Genomic DNA, 25,692 nt, shown 5'->3' with positions numbered 1-25,692 from the left:
GTTGGTACCTTTAACTACATTGGTATATTTAACTAAGTTGGTACCTTTAACTAAGTTGGTACCTCTAACTAAATTGGTATCTTTTCTAAATTGGCATCTTTAATCAAGTTGGTTTCTTTAACTAAGTTGGTATCTTTAATCAAGTTGGTTTCTTTAACTAAGTTGGTATCTTTAACCAAGTTGGTGTCTTTAACCAAGTTGGTATCTTTAACCAAGTTAGTATCTTTAACTACGTTTTATATCTTTAACTATGTCAGTATTTTTAACTAGGTTGGTATCTAGGTTAGTATCTTTATATAAATTGTTTCTTCAATTAATGAATTTTTGTATGACTGATGCAAGTGTAGAACAGACGGTTTGAACCAAAAACAATGTCGACCTACCTTATTATACCATCACGTATGTATGAAGAGTAAGGAGTCCATATATTAAAAAATGACATTTTCAGATGTTTACAAAACACATATTTGTTCAACGAACAAATAACATATTTTACCAGTGTTTAAATGATCACATAAAAATATGTAATAGTCTCTGCTTTAAAAATCTTCTAATGTAAACTGTATTGCTGTCGTCTGCTAGATCATATGATCTACAGATGTGTTGAGTCTGCTCAAATCTATGCAATACTTTAAAACTTAATTGCTATTTGCCTGCCAAGCAAACAATATGTAAGTGTTCTTCTCTACCAGTATTTTGTAGCATGACCTACAAGGCTAATGTCATCCAATGGCACAATTAATGGTAAATAAACTACAGTAAATACATGCTTAATGATATTGTATTACCTTTTCTAAGTAAATCATTATCTTGCTTAGAATTAAAAATTAACTATTTGCGACCAAACCCAAACAATTCATTTTTAATTTCTAATCACCACGGCCACTAACTAATTAATTCATTCTCACGTTCGGACATAATCTGTTACCAACGACAACGACCCATAGCGTAATTTCAGAAATTAATCAATTAGAATAATAACAAATTCAGAAATCTTCCTAATTTGAAAGTACGCAACTCAGCTATGAAAACATGCATCAAATTATACAATTGTGATGACAACTACGATGATTTGACCTTTAAATAGGGTCAAGATCAATATTACATCCTTTAAATTAGAAGTAATTAAAAATTATAAAAATATCAAGGATGGGTCAAATATTATGGAAATTAGTGTAAAATGTATAATAAATATTGAAGTATTCAGAAGTGATTTAAAAAGTAACATTTACAGAAATACATCTTTGAAAAACCAGTTGGAGAAAAAAAATCAAGCATTTACTTAAACATTAATTATTGATTTAAACACTTACACATAGCATTATTTATGAAATAAAACTAACTGCAATTTAATTTAAAATATAAAATATCTAACATGAAAGCTCATCTGTTGTAGAAAAAACTATAAGCTTTTGCAAAAAACACTTTTAAAAGGTAAAATGTCAAAAACATTTAGCTAAACAACAAAATAGCTAAAATATTAAAATTTTTCCCGAGTACATTGAGTACACCTAAAAAAACAATAAAAAAACATTTAAAAAAACTCACAGCATCTACAGAATACACCACCAGTATTATCCTACATGAAATACTATTTTAATATGTATTCTTTTCCTTTTAACTTGCAGCTATTCAGATGTATCTAGAAGCATTTTATCTAATCTCAGTCACATGTTGTAAGAAAGGAAGTAAAAGAAAAAGAGGCGGGAGATACGACCTTGGCTGACCAATCAACAAAAACAATAGCATATTAGTAATGACTATATATTGACTATTACAAAATATAATTTATGACCTCTATAACAAAACAATTGTTGGTAATGACCTTGACTGGAATATACCAGCCAGGATTTTTCATTAATTCTACGAGACGCCAGCACTGATCCAGTCGTATTATGTCTATTGGAAATGCAAACATAAATATAGTCACGTTAACAATGCCAGGATAAAACAGTAGTAACAAATTTCAAAAGATCTAATCATTAACTAGTTTTAATTACAATAAATATTGGCAATTCTTATCCGATAAGAATTATGATATTGTTGTATGTTTACTGATGCATGACAACATGGCATGCGATATTTTCTATAAAATATTGCGAATCAGTAAATTTTATTAACCACAAATAATAAATGTTGTTTATTATTATATTCTATGGAGATGTTTTAATAAACATATCTTGTTATTGTTTAAGGTTCTTTACCCGTCGCACTGCACATATCTAGTCAATAGAGATGTAATCAATATACACCGGATCAATATCAATCAATAGATAATGTACCATGTGACTCAATTTGATTACTATTGATAAATGTTGATGTTGAAACACACATACTACTCATTTTCTCTCATTAATATTTAAATTAATAATATTTCATTCTCAAATTTCTTGGTACAAACTTTTTTTGTATATATGTTAGGAACATCAAATGGATGTCAATAAGGTTAACTTAATATGCAAAAACCAGGTTATTGATTATTCTATTCCGTAGGAAAAACGAGGATGCCATATACACCCCAGTCGGTAAGAGATGCTAATTTGATTTTTAGTCATGGTTTACTGATCTTGCAAAAGAGTCAAGTTATACACACATGGGCTTGCACTAGTCTAATATTATGCAAAAACTATCTACAGAGGTATTGATTGCCCATTCCTTTGGGGAAACCAGAATCAAGAGGCATGATCTTATCCCAGATGCTAATTTGATTCTTTGACGTGCATGAATGCTTTTGATTACTGTAATTTCCATGGTGGATCTAACGCAAAAAAATGTCTTAACCGAGAACAGTTTGAGAATAGATCAAATGCAAATTATAGTGAGGTAACAGTATAGGTAATAATAAAAAAGTATATTTAATACAGGAGTTTATGCAAATAGGTATGATAATATATGCATTTATACAAATTAGATATATGAGACTACAATATATGAAAATTAGATAAAGCAATTTTATATTGAGAGTTGTATTTCTGTAATAGTATTTAACAGCTATGGAAATGATACTGCTAAATATTTTTTTTTATATCAAAAATTAATCCTTAAGTAATATTATCTTTCCTAAGTCAAATATTATTTATGTGCCGAGGTCCTGATAAGAGAACGGTAATACGATTTATAACGGCAATATCTACATTAACGACTGTCACTAGGATAAGCTACCCCATCACTTTAACGAATCCTAATTTTGGATATTAACTGATCTTTCCTGCCTGTCACAAGGCAATGAAATAAACAGGGCAGTACCAACCAACCAGGAAAGAGTGCAGACACAACGAAATCGCAGCTTATGACTTTTTCACCAAATGTGAATCAGAACGTACTAAGTACGTCCACGGATTATTCATTTACAACTACTAAAAATTGGAAACATATTAAATATTTTTGGAAGGCAATAATTAATCTGATGATCAAAGTTTGTCAGAAAGGAAATATCGTAAATAGTTTTTGGCAAAATATATACTAATTTCCTGGCAAATTTTGAACTGCTACTGTTCTATACCACTGTAAAATGAAAAAAAATTATATAAAAAATGTCCAACTACAGTTGAACGCATTACGGGGACACCTTTGGATCCTGATTTTGCGTGTCCCCTGAATAGGGGTTGGTTGTAGTTTTAAAACATATATTTCTCCTCCTTGATTTTACAAGATTCTCCTTAATAGGGATGACCACAGAATAGGGAATGGCCACAGAATAGAGATGACCACTGGATAGGGATGACCAGTGAATAGGGGTGTCCAAGAGGAGGTGGATCTACTGCTTTATAATATATATAGGTCATTAAAGAAAGTATGTTTTGAAAAGTTATATAAAAAATTAAATTACATTATATAATTAAGTAATTTCAATTAAAAAATAGCAATTTTAAATTATCATTATGAATAAACAGAATTTAATATTATAAATCATCCTTTGTTGATTGAAACAAGAAGAATTTAAATCTTTCCTCATTTATCTGATTAAAAATGATCTTAATATTCTTATAAGGGTAGCAATGACTTTACAGAATTTTTACATTCCTTTGACCTCTGTGTCAGGAATACCTTAACTGTTTAAGACCGTGGGATTATCCAGAACAGATTCTTCTTCATATCTTTAAATTTAGTCATGTTTCCTTTAATTTAATTAAGAAGCATAATTCATTAAAAACCAGTAAATACAAGTTGATTAAAATCCTTAATTGCTATTTTCTGCAAAAATCGAAATAGAAATGTGGAGGCAAGTTGAAGCAACTCTTTCAGACAGTACGCACATGGCTATCTATCTTTAAATTATCTTTCTGGATTTAATTTCCAATTTATATTTGATACAAGCAATACGAGATGTAATGATTGCTTTCACATGTCAAAACACCCTTTTATTGGCTGAAATTAATCAGTTATTACCAATATCTTGTTTTTTTACTCTAAGCTTTCAATCTCAAAACATGTTTCACAAATGAACTTTAGAGAAGAGAAAAACAAAACCTCGCAATTTAATTAAGGAGACATGGTATACGATCAGTGAACGAGAATTGATCCAATCATACTGAGAGACCGCCGATTCTGATTGTCACAAACCGATTCCATCTTCCAGTCGACTGGGTTTCCCACTCTAACTCTGATTAGGGTTCATTGTAGTTCCTGCATTTCTTATTATTATTATTACCTCTTAATTATTCTCTCTTTCTAAGAGAGTGAAAAACAAGACTTGAAATTGACGTGTTTTGTTTTAGATATACATTTTTTTTCATAGACTATATATTGGAACCACACGCTTGGATGGTTTTAGAACGCAAGCGGAAAAACAAGTTTTAAAACAGAAGTTTTTTTATTAAAATGATAATTCAAAATTAATAAAATCATTTATAATTATTATTAAAAACAACCTTTTTATTATTCATACATTGATGGGTTATTATTAATTAAATCAGAAGATCAAAAATCAACCTTACGACTTTCTATAACATGATTACGATTGATTTTGAAACCGGTAAACAAGCAGACGTTAGCGTACGACAAGTTACTATTTAAAATAGTTAAACATTATTGATAAGCCATTGAGAATATTCTATAAAAAAAACTTTAATTATCAGAAAACCACATTTATTCTGTATCGTCTACGATTGCAGAGAAATCTTGCCTACTCATTATATAATTTAAGTTCTGCACGCCCGAATTTTGTTAACAAGTTTGGAAACTTGCGTCTGCTTGCTCTCGGAGGAATCGTATACTGTCTGTGCCAGTCTAGTTGTAAATCTGGCTTTCCTGTCGCAAAATTACAGGAATACTGGCCAATAAAATTTAACGATAGTGCAAAAGTAAATGATATCGCAATCTAATAATTATATATCGTTGAAATTGAAGGATGACAGAAACGAGATAACATATTAAAAAAAAAGATGAAAAGTATAACTGTAACTATAAGTATCTTGGGATGATAAATGTTAAAGATAGTAAACCTAAAATAACATTATTATTGACGATGACGATTGATAATTGTACATAATTTTTTGAAAGAAAGATTTTTAAAAAGCCATTATTTATACAAAAATTTAAATTTATATCATTTTAATCAGAATTTTGATGTAATATTAGTGTTGAAAACAATAATTATGTAAATTTTTTAACAGTAGGATTTTACATAAGGGCGTTTGTCTCACTGCACTTTTTGAAGGACCTATAAAAATTGATGAGGTTAATGTATTCCAGGTGCATATATAATTACAACATTAGGTCATGCTTGGCATACAAAAAAAAATTCACTCATGACGTGAAAACAATGTTTCATTTTACGCACTTCCGAAATCTGTTTTTCTTTACTGGTTGTACAAACAGATTATCTGTATTCTAATATTAGAAACATGCTTGGAAATAATTATAGGAAAGTTTGGTGTTTTAACAAAAAACATGCAAAAGAAATATTTGTCGTGCCAGGCGTGTACATACAATAAGAATGGGTGCCAACAATTGTAGGTGGGTGGATCTATAAATAGCAGGAGGTTATTTAAAAGAGGCTTTTTGTACAGGTTTAAATTCAGCTTAATTAAAACTTGTTGAAATATATACTTTGTACAAACCATTACTCTTCATCACATTACACTATTTTATGCAAATGTTATTAATTGTTTTTTTTAATTTCATTTAATCCATTTTAATTTTTCAATGGGAAGTATCCAATATAATTAATTAATAAATTAATTGAATTAACAATTGAACAAACCCGGGTCTATGATCTTAATAAGATTACATAATCATCTTCATCTAAAACAATTAATTGATAATATTATTCGAAGGATAGGTATGGACAAAATAAAGTCAATTGTTTCTTGTCCGCTACGGAAATTAATTTTAAGTGCATTTAATTTGCAATAGCCTGAAAGTTAGAAAAAGATTGTTAAGTAATTGTTTAGTTTTTATACATCCTTTCTGCACGTTAATTTTATGACAAACAGTTTTGGCTACATTTATTCTTTGAATAATATATATGTATTTATAACTATATGTTGTTTGGAATGCAAAGGAAAATACGCCATATGCAATGTTTGTTCAACATCTTTAAAATTATGTCAAATATCGCTTAAATTCTTAGTACAACATTTCTTTAGTAACAAATATAAATTAATCTATAAACTAAATAAATTATAATTGCAAATATTGTTTGTAAAACGCTGTTTTGTTTTATAAAGAAATATCATCATCTCGTACTTACTCAGGCTCCAGCTTATCTAGCTCCAATGATTTCCAATAACCACGGACTCTTCTGTAAGAATACTGTCGTTCTAAACGTCCAATAATTTTAGGCTCACAAGCAATCATTTTTAAGTCTAGCATCGAACGTACTATGATTAAAAAAAAACAAGGGGTGGGGAACCCCTCGTCTAGTTGAACCGCTATCTGACGATGCCTCCTCTAAGAGTTCTTAATTCCGTTGTATTTTCCCACAATGTGTTCAAAAAGATGTTTAGCTTGCTGTCTTGTGTTCAGCTTTGGCCCTCTAGGCACGGTGTTGTTTGCGTTTAATCAAGTATTCTTAATCCGTTGGCGCAATGCCTGTTTGTTTTTGGGGTATAGTCTTTGTTGACATCCACCCAGTAGCAGTTCAGTCTCCGAATAGTGTAAAATTATAACCTTTGCATTCCAAACTCATAAATTATCTTTAAGGACATTTTCACGACCTCTGACCCATCGGATACGTTCATTTCCTGTGTGCCTCATGTCGTCACGATTGAATGGGGCTTTCAGGAAGCGTGATTTAAGACACCAACCAACCAATCAATGGGCTGCTAATGTTGTTAGTGTATGAAGTAATAACACTTTCTACAAACACATTTTAGAGAATTAATTCTGGAGAATGTTTTAAACAACTTAATTTTCTTTCTGTTTTCCGACACGCTTCAAAGTGAAGATGATGAGAAAGACGATAAACCTATATTTGTATCACCTAATTAGTTGTCTATGCAATATATAACCTAAGTTGCAATTAAAATGAATGTCAAAAACCACAGTTTCATCAAATTAAAATTAAATTTACTGGAATAAATAAAACTAATATTGCCTAAAATTAATTTAATATTTAAATTGATATGTTCTTAAATGATATTGGAAAAAAGCAGTTAATATTAATTATATTATTTTTGTTTATTTTATATTTATTTCTATTTTTTGTAGATTCTAAATTAGTAACCGTGGTTACTGTTAACTTTTGAATTTTTTAACTACTGTACTCAAGACACCCTGGATAAATATAGTGAATAAATAATGTTGCTTTAACTTTTTAGTGTAAATATGTCCCCATATTGTCATCTCAATTTACCACCTGGTACAAAATATAATTATTTCTAGTTCTCTGATTTTGCTAAACTTGGAAATGTTTTAAACAGTCCCCATAATATCTATATTTTCAATTTCTTGAGCTGTTTGCATAGATTATATGAAATCACAGATGATGAAAAGATAATCTTCTGACAGATGACAAGTTTCAAAACTTGAGATTGTAGTGAAGATTTATCTTCAACTGATAAAGCCAAATAGATGACAATTACACAACACTTGCTATACATACTAATGAATATAAGCCCTGATAATAACAACATGTCGTAAAAACATATCCTCTAACATCTGATGCTTCAGATGTTTGTAATACAACACATCTCAAGGATTTTACAACTATAATATAATACTTTACAAGTACTTTACAAGTAATTTGATAAAAACATTTGCATAAGGTCATTATTTATATGGTTTATATGCCGGGGATTTCCGAAACATTATTAACATTAATATTAACAAAATGTTTCATTATTTTTTCTTTTGCGTTTTAATAATAATAATTGGCTCTTGTAAAGCGCTTAACCAAAATAAATTTTCTCTAAAGTGCTACAACCACAAGGCTCGAAACAAGGTGGAAATTATGTCATTTCATATGCTATGCAAAAGAGATGGGTTTTCAGCAATTGTTTGAAGATGTCAATAGAATTGATTGATTGTGGAAGAGTATTCAATAAGGATGGAGCTGTGCAAGAGAATGACTGGTCAGCAAATGTAGAATGTTTATATGTTCTTGGTTGAAATAGTCGAGGCAAAGATATGGATGAATGACCTTCCTTGACCCTTCCCAAAAAAAATATGTTTAAGTAAGGAAAAGTCATAATGAAATGAAACGTGAATAAAAATTGGTATAAGACTTTCTTCCAAGAAATTTTAGGGTGAAAATTCTTGAAACCGCAATACATAGGGAATGTCACAGATTTTTAGTTATTGTTGAATACTGTAGGAACTTCCTTCTTCTACGAATCTGTTTATAATTCAACGTATGATAACCTTACAAGTGAAATCTCCATTGTCTCCAAAGGAACAAAGAATTACCAAACTTCCAAGATAAGAATCATAATAGGACATTAAAAGGGAAAAATAGACATTACTACAACTAAGTTTCAAATAAATAAGCATTCATTGAACAATAAAAACTACTAATCATTAATAATGAAACCAAATCGTTTCTACGTAACTTCCTATTACAGATCAATTTGACCCTAAATACCCTTTAAGTGGTAAATCATGTCTAGTTAAGTATCAATAATTTAGGTTAATAATTATGTTTATACTAGTAATAGTACCTAATATAAATATAATGTATATACATATATACACATAGGTATCTGGAATAAATTCTAAACCACCCGGTGATTGATATACTGAAAACTAATTAATTAATTTAGAAACGATTAAGATAAGGACATCTGTGAGAATGAGAAAACCAAGACTCGAGATCTTCTGCTTAAATTATGAAAAGTCCTACCATTAGACCAAAACCCTAGTAGTGTTCAAGGTAACAATGTAGGCTAGTAAAAGATATGATATAACTAGCCCGGTGGTATAATTTGGGCAACAGCCTGTGGGCATATGTAGATGAATCCTGCAAATGTATGCCAACACATGTTATATGCCAAAAAACTTGTTACAATTCATCGATCAATATTAATTACCAACGTCATATACCAACGACGCAAAAAACCAATATTTAATATAACAGATGTACTAAATGTTAAAGCAAGCATCTGAAAACAGGTTAGTTAAACAGAAAGACCCAGTTCTGTAGGATAATATTTAGGGTACAGAACAAGACCATGTGATACAGTACAAACTTATTCATAGATTCAAGATTTAAGTGGTTAGGCTGCAACTAACTATAAGCTCTAAACTTGACCCAATTTCAAGTCCGAGGGGCGATATTAGTACCTTAAAATTGAACAAAATATACCAATATATACCAAGGATACTTATGAATAAATAAACCAACCTTATTTCACCAGGAACATCTGCACAATCTAAACTCCACATCTTACTAGTTTCAAACAAGAAAGTACTGGGAATTTTACCACGTATCTGGAAATCTTTTGACTATAATTTGCAGGTGTTTTTTTAATTTCTTAGTTAATTGTTTTTGTTCATAAACAGGATTCACTATTGCAATTCGTTGATCCTCGGCGCATCCTGTATTGGCGGTCATATACGTTCAGGAAGCATTCCATAACAAGTATAATAGTGGATAGAACACACCTCTGTATAATGACCAAGACACGTCCCTGGGTCACGATCTTCATATTATAGAACATGTTTCACTTTATGATGTTAATATAACGGATCATATTACTTTATATTACGTTTGATCATCTTGGATTACAATACATACAAGGAAATATTGAATTTTCAAATTATAGCACATATTTATATAAAATGTAACCAGCTATGGAGACTTCCATCCAACAGATTGAACCTAAAATCTAACATAGATATGACATCATTAGCATATTCATTATCTTGCCAATTAGCATATTGATGAGATTCCAAGTAGCATTTATACATGTATATGTGTGCATGTTGCTCATTGTTAATGTTGCATTCTTAAAAAAGAGTTGGCAATTGTGTCTCCTGATGTAATGCTTCTAATGGAAAAGGGCCGACTGTCCATTTTATGCATAAGTACATAAAGATATCACACTCATTTATACCAAGTCAAACTAATATTCATGAAACTGAAAGAAAACACTTGCCATCAAATGAAGGAAAACTTGAAGTAACTATATTGCCATAATTAACTGGGTGGGGTTCATTAAAGACACATATTATCACAACTAGTCAAAACTCCCACATTGTTTGACAAAAATATTTGAATATTAAAACAATAGTTATGTACGTCATAAAGAAAACCAGTACATAATTTGTGCTGCCCGATAATCAAAATGAATACAACACCTTTTTTCTACCCACTCATTAACCAGCATGGCTTAATCTATAATGGCCAGATTTCTTAATTTGAGTAAGTGTTGATTAAATGATTACTGGCTACCAGTAAAATTATCTGACTTCAACATAGAATATCTTCTTCCTTCTGTGTGTACTTGCACAAACTTTTAAAGGATGTGGGACATGTAGATAAGGCAGACCAAGGATTTTGAATAGCCTACTGTGGATAGAATATGGCTAGCGGGCTAAGTTCCAGAAAGGGGGTTTAGTCGTCTGGCTTAACTATAAGTCCCATCAAGGATAGATGGGTCAGAGGATGGACCGAGGTTGTTGTTTAGAATATTACAACATTGACCAGTATTTGTTATGTTTTATCTCATTTATCTTAATTTTATAATTACTCGTTTTGATTAATATAATAAATTATTAATATCAAGGGTACACATACTGCATTCAACCCCCAATACATAGTTTATACGCTGTTTACAATCAGATTTGTTTTATGTTCTTATGACTGTTTTTGTGAAAGTTTCGGGTATTCTCGTTTTAGAGAGTTCATTGTAGTTGTGTCACGTTGGTATACCGCCTTTTAAAACTGTATATATATATATATAATTCCCTCACTTGCACTGATGAAGGGCTAGTGTTGCCCGAAAGCTCTGCTAACTTTTCTGGCTGTTTACTTTATCGTTTTGATTTAGCTTTTCGCTTTTTTTGTATCTCCATTGAGATCCAGCCACTGATACCCACAGCATTGTCATTTTTTTTCCAGTAATTTGCCTTTGGATTTATATATATATATATTCTCATTCTCACAGATTTCCTCATCTTTATCGTTTCAAATTAATGAATTAAATTTCAGTATATCACCGGGCGGTTTAGAATTAATGTTCTTTGCCTGCTGTGTTATATATATATTGCTCATAGATAATTCATTGTTTCAACAGGAAAATAGTCAACTTCAGATCCAATAACGTCATTCCTATTATAACCATATGATCATATTGGAACGCTTTTGTTCTTACTTGAAGTTTGATTGTATGAACTTATTTTAGACATTCTTGTTTTTCCAAATTACAACATTATACAATAACAGTTGTTCTATTATTAGAGTTGAAAATTTAAAGACAATAAAGAAAAAGGATATATTAATGCATGGGTGGTTGCCCTTTTACTTAAATGAGTAATATTTTTTTTAGTTTTAACTTGCCCAGTGTGATTAAAATCAAGTCAAGGATATCTTTGTACAAAAAATGATAGAATGCAATAGGATATGAATTTTATATCACTTTTCTACAGAAATTATTTGTGCTAATAAAGATCATAGATGTGTGACTGAAACATTCTCTTAACACTTCATTAAACTACACATTTTGTTGCGTAAAGATGTTGAGATACAGATTATCCACATACAAATCAAGTCTAAAACTGTGTCTACATCAAACTAGTTTGATGACAACAAAAAGTGTGATGTGCCCAAATATGGTAGTGATATGCTTAAATATGGTAGTGATATGATGTCATCATATCCATATATGGGTACATCACGTAAAGTTTGATAGTGCAGACAAAGCGTCAGTTCATAATAACAGTCTAAGCATCTACTGAAATTGCCTTTTTTGACAAGTTAAGGTAAAATATAAACAAATAAAAAAACATTAGACTAATATAAATGACAGACTTACTTAGTCAACGCTTAATATGTCACATAGACACTTATTACCGGTATAGGAAAAAAAACCCCCAAATTTAACCCTTTGAAATCCTCTGAGATGAAAGCGCTTGGAAATAAGCAGTGTTTTAACAAAATGTCAAAAGCAATCAGAATCAAGTCGACGCATGTGTTAAATAAAAATATGTACCACAATGAATCATAAAATATCTTTTTTTTTATCCTATTGACATTGCGTTGATAGAATATCTATAAATAAATGCATATAAAGATTATTAGATTAAATGACTATGTTTTCATTTGGTTGAAATTAATATTATAATTATTAATGATATTATCACAAGGCAATAGAGTTAAATAATTTTTTTCAAAGCAATTTTCTTATTTTTTTAACATCAGGTCAGTACGAATAGTTGCTTTTTCACAATTGCTTGTTCGGCTTCACATTATCAAATCTTGCATCAACAGTAGAAATGTTAAATTTAGCATCGCACTTTGATACAAATAAAAATAAAAATACTTTGTTTTTCGTCAATTGTGACATCACACGGTAAAGCATCCATCAGATAAGTGGATGGTTTCCATGGTGATAAGAATGACTTGAAAGATAATTAATGGATTGTAAATATTTTGTGGTTTTCATTATTAATAATCTAATAAAATCTATAATAGGTCATTGTAAAATTAGTGCATGATCTAAGCAAAAATAGTTTTTAATAATATTTCTTTTTCGCTACTAATTTTATAGTAGCATCAACACTATTTTAGAGGAATATTAATACCATATTTGTGTTTAATCTTCACACTCAAATTAAAGTTTAATCAGTTAAAAGTAGACCTAATTGCGAGAAATTATACAGAATTTGCAAAAGTGGAACAAACAACATGTCTAGTAAAAATTGACTGACTGACTTTTTTTGGGCTATAATGCAATAAAATTATCAGTTAAATACAAAATATAAATGATAGCAATATATAGCATTTACAAAGGTCACATTTACAGACGAAATCAAAGTTCATGTTCATTTGACAATCTTGAATTTATTCTCAATCATGTGACCTTATCTATAACGCACAACTTCCACACAATTTCGATGCTGTTTTTAACGATATGGCAAAATGAAACAATGTTTGCAAAACATATTCTAAGATAAATAAACATTTGACATTGATATCATAATTACATTATGTGATTGGATAGCGCCCTCAAAGAAATTAAATGAAACAGAAGATTTAATTTCAAGTTTATTCATTTTAGAATTAGTTTTCATTAGCATTTAGAAAATTAAAGTGTTTTAATAATGCTGCCCTCTAGAGACCATTTGTCAAAACACTGATATAACACGAACAAAATGATAATAAAAATGCATTGAAATAATTATCAATTGATGAACAAAATAAATTAAACAATCTAAATACTGTAACACCATTTTGTATTGTTTCCACCATAAAAATATCTGGAGGGCAAATTTATGTAAAATAAGATAACTATGATACTCACAAGTTACTAAAATATACATTACATCATAAAGTGACAATTAGGATTAGCAAGCAACAAATTAAGTTGCATCAACCATAGGAAATCTCCATCCAAGATGATGCTTGCCAAAATATCAAATTTCAGACAAGTATTCCTTCCATCTGTACTTAGAATTTTCAATTAAAAAACTAGAATAACGAAGATGTATTCTATAAATTGGGCAGTGAATCCAATTAACCAATAAGCATTAAGTTCAAACACTTAAGAAAACGGACGCAAGACAGTGGGTTCTTACAGCTGGTATTTATTATGAAGAAAATATGATTCAAAGATCCTGTATCTCAAGTCTACTTCCAAAATGTATAATGTAAGATCCGTCAATGAAACTTAAACTTACTACTGACAAACTATTTTTAGAAGTTGTTAATAATTAACTGAAATAGTATTGTAACAAGCAGTGTGGGAATAGTTCAATTTATATTTAAGGAGGTTTTCGTTTGAATCTCAATTTTACCTGTTTCTTTAAACAAAATAACTAAACTTCATAAAGTATTCTGGCCCTCCTAAGTCCTCCTTCCGATCATAAGCAACCTTGAGGTCTTTCCATAGAGTTGACTGTATACAATTTAAACTATTAATCTATTTTTTATATACATTTATGAAATTTATATATAATTTTCCTAATTAAACATGAATAGGTCTATACTTTATACTTTTACCATTAATGAATAGAAATATCCAATAATTCACCAAGAATATAATAAATGTTCTCATTTCTATGTCTAAATAAGGATAAAAGTAAATAAATTATAATTATTCATAAGATATAAATAACATAGGAAGGTAAAGATTAAGTTAACGGTATTAAACATAGATAACGAACACTTCATATAATATCCTGTCAAAATCTATCATAAACATTTCAACAAGGTTACAACAAAATCTCTTTCTGTAAATCATCCTTTGATGAAAACTGAGGTAGAAACTTAGGAGGCCTTCAATTACCGTGAGACCTCGTCTATAATTTACGCTCAATGTTAAACATTAAAAGTTTTGTGTTATATGACCTGACAGAAAACTGTTATATCACTGAGGTACTATGTACACATGCTGGTTAAACAATCCAATATGCCAGGCCAAATTATCATTAAGGTTGGAGATATTAGTTGATTTTAACTGAGCTAATAATAGATTATTGTATTATAAATGTTTTCATTATCAATTTAAACTTTTTATACAAAAATGCATTACTGTTTAATCATTGATACTGTTCATCACTTTTGAAACTTGTTGGCAAATTACGCCTTTGAAATTAGGATTAATCATGCCCATTATTTTTCGTTATTACTGCACAAACAAATAGTATGAAAGGGGTGCGTTCATATTTCACATATGTTCATATTACAGTTTATTAATGAGTAGGTACTCTAATAGGATTAGTCTCCGCTCTTTTATGCAAACATCAAAAGAAAACACTGCCCTCTAGGGACATAAACGCATTTATATTTACAGATACATTTTCAAACTACGTACAATTTTTAATGGAAGTTGAAAAACTCTAAAACATTGAAATAAAAATGTGTAAATGGTAAAGAAAAAAACTGTTAATGTTTTAGAGACAATTTATTCTGTTTCATGTGCCCATTATCTCATTTGTCACCCTTTATATGTATGTTCCAATAGCAATAAACTTCACTTCACCTTCAACGTGGCATATCAGAGTAAAATTTAGTTATCAATTGTAAAACAAGCATACTATTTATTTTTGATTAATTTCAATAATTACACAAATAAATTCAAAACGCAATTGAATTTATAACTTAATTTAATAATTATTGAATGATAACCAGGTAAGTTGGGAGGGTTAGAGGGAGTGAACACCTTGTACATTCTATCACTTATTTATCTTGCCAAAACATTCAACTTTCAGACAAATTTCACTTAGCGTAATGACGTTAAATGTCTTGTTAGAGAGACTAAAATAAATCTTACATAATTAAACATTATACCATAAGGAATAGTCTAAATATGTAGCCTACAACTTGGCAACAATGCTATACGTTATGCCAAAAATTAAAATAGGACAGACAGTTCAATTAAATTATTAGTAATTGATTGCTTTGCTCAATTAATAACAATTACATTTTCCTATTTTAAGCTAAGTTTGGTAAAAAAAATAAATGGTGTGAAATGCTGTTTGCAAATTCAGGACTAAGAAAAATAAAAGACTTTGATTGTTTCTAATTATTTGAAACAAATGTGAACTGAAGGACGTTAAGATAAACGCATCACCCTTATTTTAGGTGAGGAAGTCACTATTCTACTCAATATAATAAAATAATTCTCAAAAACCACTTGAAAAAAACTTTCGTATTTTCCAAACAATAAAATTATTTCCGAAACTGACTTTCAAAGTTATCTGCTTACTTTTTATATTTTGTTAGGTCAGCCAAGGGTCAAGAATAGATATTTATAACTTCTTTCAAAATGACTAATAAAATAGTGATTTTAATCAGATTAAACATGAACAAATTTGTCTCAATATAATTTTTGTTCAAACATGGGGAAAAATGGAGATAAAAAAGAACAAATTTGTCTCAATATAATTTTTAAAAGTAAATTTAAAGAATACAACAGCCACCCACTCATACTTCGTGAAATCTGCCATGCGTTGACTAAAGAAGGAAAAACAAAATAATAATACCATACTTTCCAAATTATTGAAGACTTCTATTGAAAACTTTTTTCAAGAAAGAACAAAATATCAATTGTTCTATGAAAATGAAAGGAAGATAATAAAATAGAAAAGGGGAAAATTTGGATGGTACAGTACATCAACATTTTTAAAAGAACCCCTAAGTATGAAGCTTTCCTGTTCTAGTTATTTGTTTTTATTCCAAGGTTCATAACCTCGAAAAAAATACGCTCTAGTTCCTAAGTTTGAACAGATTGACACTACCCATGAGTTTTCACCATTTCTGTATCCTTTTTTTGGGAATAATTTGTATAATTACTGTACATTATTTACTATTATATCAAGGAAATGAACAAATTTAAATTTCACATAATACATTACCAGTTTAGCTATAGGATCATAGAATATAATTCTCCAAAACAGTTCCTGGCTATGAATTTATGAAAAAATTAATCTAATTAATTCCGATTTAAATTAAATTATCAACTTTGATTTTAAATAAACATTTTGGAAAACTTAGTTAAGTAAAATTATAAATTATTTCCGAAATTGATTATCAAATCAACATAAATCAAGAAAAAAATATATATTATTTCAAATATGTCAAAAGTAATAAAAATTGATCCTTTGAAAGCAACCACAAGATAAATTCCAGTCATAAATGGTTACTACAAAGTTGATTGTACTTACCTATGAAGCCATATTTTTCCCGAATTAAAAACTCTTACAAAGATGTTTAGTTGCTTCGTAAACCCCCCTAACCCGTTCGTACTCCATTGCTTCATATCGCAAACAACATACACAACTTCACTTAACGCTGTCTGTTTTCAAAGCAGACGGATTTATTTGATTTCAATCCACCATTAGATAGTATTTAGCAGCCGACAAATTCAGCAACAATGAACGGCGAAATTTACTATCAGAGTTATGGTGATCAGAACATGCCCGTCAGTTTGTTGGCGTATGGCCAAGAGGGCTCCGTTAGGAGATTGTCTTGTTGCAGTCGTCGCTTTGAGTAGTTGCAGTTTGATGTCATAGTTCAAAATGGTTTAATCCGAGGTGGAGTTAAAAAATATTGTACAACATTCAAGTGAACAAAATTTTAGAAAACGCTTTAAGTTACTTCAAACAAATTTGACCTGTCATTTCCTGTGGACTGGGGAAGCACACATAAAGGTTTGAGATACAAGCCAGTTATGCGATGATCAAATCACCACAACACAAATTAGTCTTAAAAATAAGTCTCAAAATTCTCCAGAGGGATGTCAAAATACATCACTTCACTCTTTGTTCTGATTTCCGCAAAAATGTCAAACAAAGCCAACCAATTAGAATGTCATAAACAAAAAATAATTAATTAAAGGTAGAGTCTACTAATAAGTAACATCATCTACCAAGAGACTGCACACGAAGCCATTCATTTACAATGTAACAGACATTTCTGTAATTGAGGACCACATAGAATGACAATTTTATTAATATCAAATCAATCATCATACGTTTCTGTTTCTTGATTTACACTTTCCAATTTATGCAAATTAAGATACTGAATAATATTCTGGAAATCATCAGTACAATTATTCTGGAAATCGAACAGCATCAGTACATATCGCCAAAATACTGACCATTAAGGTAGACATTTGTCCTGGTAATCGGTACAAAAGTTATTGCAGCATTTTTCAAAAAAAGATGTATACAAAACAATGTTCCTAATTTTTACATATTAATGTAGAAGTTCTACAGTTCAACCTTACCTGATTTGATAAGTACGACTATAATATCTAATACGGCGAGTGAACATAATCTTGGCAGCCATACTGGTATTTGCCGCTTTCTACTCAATTACCGAGTTCCTAAGTGGTGAGAAACTCTAAAGTTCCATAACTCATATTTCATTTTGAGTTAATAATAGTTATGACAATTAGGACGAAAAACGTCAAACCTCAAAGATTTCGAATATTTGAAATCAAATTAAGAATGAGAACATAGAAGGATCATTTACATCATACATTTATCATAACAATATGATGTTTATAATGTAAACACATTCTGTTTAATTTATTTATAATTATGGTATCAAAGGTTCATAGTACAGAAGTTCCTGCATACAGTGTCACTTGCAGTAAATACTAATTTACATAATGTATTCAAATAAGATAATTTGCATAAAACAACGATCTTGTTTTGAAATTGAATTTATAATAATAAATATTTCAGATGGAGGTTACATTATGCAATATTGACCTATTTCATGGAAAAAATTTTCTAATTAAATTTGATATTCATTACTGATAACAAATCTGATCTTTGTGTAATGTAATTTATAGATATGATAACTTGGGTTTGTCATATCAGTGCCTACCATGGTAAATATTTTACCTGTTATTTTTTCACAATTACATTTAGTACATTAATTACAAACAATCAAATTTCTTTGTAATGTAATTATATGCGATGACGCTAATTTACACGTAATAACATGTGTCAGAATGATAACTCCAGCGCAATGACCTCAACCTACCACTTGTATTTGATGTCTCTTGACCTTTTATAATTAGATTTTAACGCAGAGTCTATCTCACGACAGGAGAGTCTGCATTAAATGTTTTCCTCAGCACTTGCTTTCACTGAATAATGACTCACATTAGAAAAAAAGAAAATAGTCTGTAGGAAATTGTAACATCAGGTGGCTAATTCAGATGTGGTAACAGGGGATATGAGGAGCTGGGGATACAAAGGTGGGGATACAAGTTGTGGGCAGGGGAATTAGTATTTCTAGTTTAAAAACTCTGCAATTCCTACACTGAGAAGAAGATAAAAGACCATCTTAATACAGTCAATCAAAACCTTAAACAACGTAAGGAGACACTTTTCCTGTAAAACAAATTAGGAAAAATTGTAACAATCTGTCCAACCATTATTCTAGGGCCATCTTTATAGGGGACTCATTGTTGGGTCCTGAAGGTTCCCCCCTAATAGGGGTTCTACTGTAAAAACTACATTAAAAACTAGATATTGCTAAAAATGTAAATACTCCTGATGTAATTTTTTCAACCAAAACTAAAATATGGTCTCATTAAATTGTACAGAAATCACTCATGATCAAGAAAAAACTTTATTACAGTATAACTCCAGAGGGCAGCATATAAATGCATCACTAACACTACCCAGAAGTCTTAGTAATACAATTTAAGATTATATTTATATATAATCTAAAACATAAACTTTATAATATGAAATCATTCCTTGTATAATCTGTCAACAAAACAATAAACGCTTTTCTTCATTTAGGGTGGACATTTCTAATAACTTTGACGTATTCCGGAAATTAAAATTTGCCAAACTTTAACTCCTGAAGCTGGGAAATCATTTGGTCAGGAAGCTACCATTCTCTCAAAGGAATCAAAATGGAGGTGAGATGAAAAAAAGAGTAACACTGGTTCCAGATGTCCTACAGGAAATCAGAGAGCTCAACGGAACATGACCAATAAGTCACGGAAAATGTGATGACTTATCGAATGTGGTACACATTTGTATGACATTATAATGTTGGAAATCAAAATGAATAATAAAGCCGTTCAAGTTATAAAAAATAAAATCAATCGCAGTTAACCATTTAAAGGTACTGTGGTTAATAAATTATTGTTTTTATAATATTCAGGAAAAGAAGATTGACAGAATATTTATGATCCTAAAATATAATTTCTGTGTGTTGTAGTAAATAGTCATTATCTCATAATTATTTTAATAAAAAAAAAACCCCAAAAATACAGATCTTTTTGATACTTCAATAATTGTCTAATACTAATAGAAAAAATTGAATATTATTGAAAGTGAAAGTGTGCTTAAGACTACAATGTTTGAAGTATATTATTTATAAGTGACTTTTAATTATCTAGAAGATTCTAATTCCTCAACAGTACAGTAATTACATGTTCATTAAGATTCCATTATCAACATGATTACACCTTAATATCATCCGCATCACTACAAACTGACCACCTTGGCTACAGGTCAAAGAAATACATTTACGAGGCAATGTGCATCAGATACATTCTAATGCGTAATTAAACTTGGTAACCCAAGCATAACCAAAGAAATTGAAGTCTAATTTGTTTGCGCATATATTTTTCTAGTATAGAAATTCCAAATAAGAAGGTGGTGTTAAGCAATGTTAGTTCCAACAGGCCTGCAATATGTTTGAGATTTAGACTAGAAATTACCGTATATTACCGAAATAGTCCATAGCTCGGGTATGAAACTTGGGGAAATGAGTGAGTAGGATTATAGGAATTGTGTCTAAATTAAGGGGTGGAAATTCCCTTATATGGTATTAAAATAACAAGACCCATTTCCATATGCATTTTTTATTCATTTTTTCCTACTAAAATACTCAACAATTAAAGTATTATTTCTATTTGTAATTCATAATTTGTGGTTTTATTTTTGTAAAGTAAAAAAAAAATGTATTTAACAATCAATAATTCAGGTTGATTTCTGTACACAGCCTTTTCCCCTAGTAGGATTGAAAGGTCATCTGTTTTCAAGTCAGCCTTTGCAAAAATAAAACCAACGTTGACAGATATTGTCGCCTTTGATATAAAATCCTATATTTCACGACATCTTTGAATGCTAAAAAACTAAACACGCACATTAAATGCAAGCATGTGACGTAGGCAATCCTCTACATTCATCATTTCTGACGAGTAGTTTGATTATTATTACTAGAAGTACCTGGGTAAAGTGTGCTTCAACAACGTAAATTACTATTAAACTGGATGTGCATGACATTTGAATGTGCATTCACAAACTTTCTACTATTTGAATACTTCTCTTTAAAATCAGACTTAGATTTATTTTGCCGTGCTGAAAGAATTTACCACATATTAAATCTAGATCAGTGCAGAAAAATCTGTTAAAAATATTGACACTATCAAATAAAGAAATCGATATACTGTATGTTATTTAAATGTTCCTTCACCTATAATTGTTGTTGTTGGTTGTAAAAATTTGGAAGAAACTACGAATAAAAGGAAAATTCTTGTAGTACTGGATGCACCTTCTAAATTATGTAACTATCACTTTATTAGTGTATATTTGGGGCAAAAAATGTGTCCCTACAGCAGGACAAACACCCTACTGTAAACTCGGCAATGCATTAAGTTCTAGTTCCACAAGACAGACCAATTGAGTGATTTGTCTTGGTAAAACATTTATGAATAAATAAAACATTACTATAAATGTCACATTCTACTGGGTTTAAATTGATATTCTGCTCAACAACTCTTACCTGCAATCCATTCTGAATAAGATATAAATTCCACACTTGAATATATTCTAAATGTTGCCTAAATGACAACATGGACGAGTGATCGTATAGGTTAATGTAGGTTGTATCTTTGAAATGCACACTGTATATGGTATGGACTTCGAACCCATTAATAACTGAATAAAAAGATCTGCGTACGTGCAAATTGCATGTGTGTAATGTAACAATTCTGATAGATCTCTATTAAAAATAAACTATTTCGCTTTATACAAAAAATAAAAATGAATGCTTCTATTATGGAATTACTTTATCTATGCTATTCACTGTAGACTTTACAGATCTAGAATCAGAAAAAAAAATCCAGACAGCTACTTCAAAATCTTATATCGACGATAAAAGTATCAAATTGGCGTTGCGAATAAGCTTAGAAGATTTCATGTATATCCGTTTGAAATTTAATTATCCTAAGAAACATAATATCAAAACATATTCTAGAGACTGTTAAATACTGTACTCACTCACTCATTTTAATACTGAAATCAGTTGTTATATATTATGACATGATTCCCTGCATATGTTGCCAACAGAATATAAATTTCTCCACTTTTACAAACAGGATAGAGGAAAACTTGAGCAACCTACCTGATGTGTTCTCAACGGTAAAATTAAATATTAAATATAGCAACGGTTGATAAAGTGTTTAAACACTATTAAGTATTTATTTTTGTTGACTGTGCAATATGGTGCTATGTTGAACAAGAAACCACAGAAATGAGATAAACTTTAAATACCTCACACACACACAAAAAACATTTATCAGTACTATATCACCGGACTGAGAAAACTTACTAGTATGAGAAAAACATCCTCTTTTCTCTAATGTTGTGCAATAACAACATTGAATGTTGGTTGATTTACTATCTTCAACTAATTAAAAGATATATAAATCACTTAATTGGTCTGAGAATGACCTTAGATCACAAAACCAATGGTTTACTCGAGACTCCTTACATCATAACTCCAACAAAGTTGTATAATAACATTAACAGATTTGTACCTCTTGCTTGCACCTCCAACAAGTGAGAACCTATATTCCACTATATCCAGAAGAATACTGCTATGATACAAGGGTATTTGCCCATATGCAGTTGTGGAAAACTCATTAACAACATATTTATTAATGAATAACCAACAAAGTAAACACTTACCTTGCATGTGCTGCAGAACTTTGTCTGAAAAATACAAAACAAAATTGGTTATATATATATATATATATATATAAATTCCCACATGAAATTGGCAAAATTGAATTTTAACATGAATCATATTTTGGCCAAATGGAGGTCATATACAGTAAGTTGCAATTATTATTTCAAAGTACACATAGACATATCAACAAACCAGTCTGGGGATCAAATTATTTATTCAAATATACCGTTAAACTTGTTAAAATCCTGACAAATTGAAAATAATTGTTATGTAAACATTCTGCACAAAAAATGTAATTCGTCAAGCTTTAAAAAGAAAAATATTGAAAAATATTCATGATATAAAGTTTTATACTTTTTTCATCAAATGAAAGATTATATAAAGATGGCTTTTAACATCAAAATATGACCACCCTCAATAATAATTCAATTGTAGCTTGGTGGACAGTGGCAGTACATTGCTCTAGATTTTTTGTGAACTATAAGTTGTGCAAATTTAAACATTTATAATGTCTGTTATGAATCATTTAGTACTACTTTTAATGTATCTTTTCATTTAAATGTTTTATTGCATCTACACTGGCAACCAATGCTTACTTAAATTTTATATTAACCAGTTAAAAACATCTTGAGCAGTAATCCGTGTCCACAAAAATTTTCAGTTGAATTTCCCCCAAAAATTTGTGTTTACATTTAAAGTACACTATCATGCACTATAACAAACATAGACTTATCGTGTGTTGTTAAAAAGTGTGGAATGTATCTACCAGTATAATACAATACTAATTATTCATACAGCAATCAGATAGTATTTTGATAGCTTTCAATTTCCATATCAAGTCACGCAATAGTATATAATTAAAAAGAACTATTAGCTAATGTTACATACCATGGCCAGTGAATTAGGCCGATTCTAAACAGATTAAAAACAAGTTTTTATCCAATGCTTTGGACACTAACTATTTTAAAATTAAATTTACTAAACAAAAATTTATGACCTTTACACTAGTTTGTTTCTTACAGTAGAAAAACAAAGTGGTAAAATGAATAGAACCTTAATGCCAAACCATCTTATCAATAAAATACAGGAAAATTAAATTCATTAAATTAATTGTAATAGACAATTAAAGATGAGCTGTATTTTATCAGACTACCGCATCCTAATTTATAGCCGGAGTAACCCACTGTAAGCTTCCTTGAAAGAAGAGGAAACTACTGTCTCTTAGGGCTGGAGATCCATAATGAATGGTCCCTGAGGCATTTCAAACCGTCCCAAGGGTTCCTTATAAAGTATTTAATCACATATCAATGGAAAGCCGACAACGTTGAAACAGTGGTAGATGAGTTCATAACATCAATGGTTAACATCTGAACATTAATATAGGTCTCTTCATATTAAAGACTGTAATTTACAAGACTCTTTCTAATTAAAGACTTCCTACAGGTTACCAACCTTTAATGGGCTTTTATGCTTGGTTCCCACAAGGATGTAACGTAATTTACCTATGTGCATTAACGCAAGCTATTTGACCAATCACATACGACAGTTCAAATGATCCATAGCTGGTGATTGGTCAAATTGCTAATGTTGTGTCCTAGTGGGAACCAAGCTTATGTTCAATGTAAGTGTAGCTTAATGAAATGATGCAGAACTACTTCTACACAGTAGGCCTACTTCAAATTAACTATACCTCAAATATACATAACACAAACATTATTCAAAATTGTCTAAAATTTTATCATGAAAAAAGATACAAGATGAGGTAATAAAAGTACCAAAAGTTAAAACATTAATGGCATAATAATTAAACAGAATTGCTATTCTGATAGCATTAAAAACGTAAGCTACATAGAAGTGGTGTAACGGCTATGAGCGCTCACTGGATAAACTCAGGGCAAAATAAATAAATGTTAAAAAAGGCTAAAAGTGCCATTTCTGCACAGATTAAAGTGTGCGTTACCTACGAAACAGAAAAATGGTGCTAAAGGAAATTGAAAAAAAACACAGAAGCACGTTGAAGATGATGTAAACAAAGAATACTCCTTATTTAGTGTGCAGGTAGAGATAAGCTTAAATTATAAACTTAAGTATTGATAATTGATTACCACATGTAACCATCCAATCAACCTGCGTGCTAACAAGACACAGGAGGTGGTTTGCTAGGATGACACTGTTAAGCAGAGATAAGCTAACTAGAAAATGATGTCTTGATTAGGTATACTGTTTTCAATAACTAACCTCCCACCTCTAATCAGATAGTTTGACGTACTGAGGGGAAGACTAAACAAACCAATAACCATCCCCTCCACAAATAAATGTAATTATATTCCATCTCATATATCTTTTTCAAAATCTTACCTTCATAAAACCATGGAAGTACAAAAACATTGAAGCTAGTTTTTATCTTGTTAATTATATAATCTAACATGAATAATTGACATCCAAACGACAGGCAGTACCTAATTAGTGAAAAGTTCTAACATAGCCAAATGTGGATAACAGCACATAATTGGTCTTACAATTTAAGAAGAGAGATAATACCTAGATAGTACTAACTAAACTTTTCAATTTATGAAAATGGCACTATTAATCAGATATTCACTCTTCCTCTTTGGTATCATTTTTAAAACATGGTA

The 25,692-nt window shown here is 30.1% G+C and overlaps 1 protein-coding gene across 9 annotated transcripts in view; it reads right to left on the bottom strand.

Moving 5' to 3' along the window:
• Positions 1-25,692, bottom strand: part of LOC140058695 (uncharacterized) — a 90,678-nt gene that overhangs the window by 14,902 nt on the left and 50,084 nt on the right. Inside the window, exon 1 of one of the 9 annotated variants that reach the window (XM_072104402.1) lies at positions 18,333-18,561. The exons of 4 other annotated variants lie outside the window; for them this stretch is intronic. In XM_072104402.1, coding sequence (XP_071960503.1) covers positions 18,333-18,394 — 62 coding nt within the window. In that variant the 5' untranslated portion in view covers positions 18,395-18,561. Of the gene's footprint in view, positions 1-383; positions 982-1,548; positions 1,563-6,694; positions 7,423-17,268; positions 18,078-18,332; positions 18,562-25,692 lie in introns of those variants that run through there. 4 more of the 9 variants (XM_072104399.1, XM_072104397.1, XM_072104405.1 and 1 more) reach the window with 4 other exon arrangements.

The sequence above is a fragment of the Antedon mediterranea genome, chromosome 9, assembly GCF_964355755.1.
Source record: "Antedon mediterranea chromosome 9, ecAntMedi1.1, whole genome shotgun sequence".
NCBI lineage: Eukaryota > Metazoa > Echinodermata > Crinoidea > Comatulida > Antedonidae > Antedon > Antedon mediterranea.
This window is presented reverse-complemented; position numbering and strand designations above follow the sequence as displayed.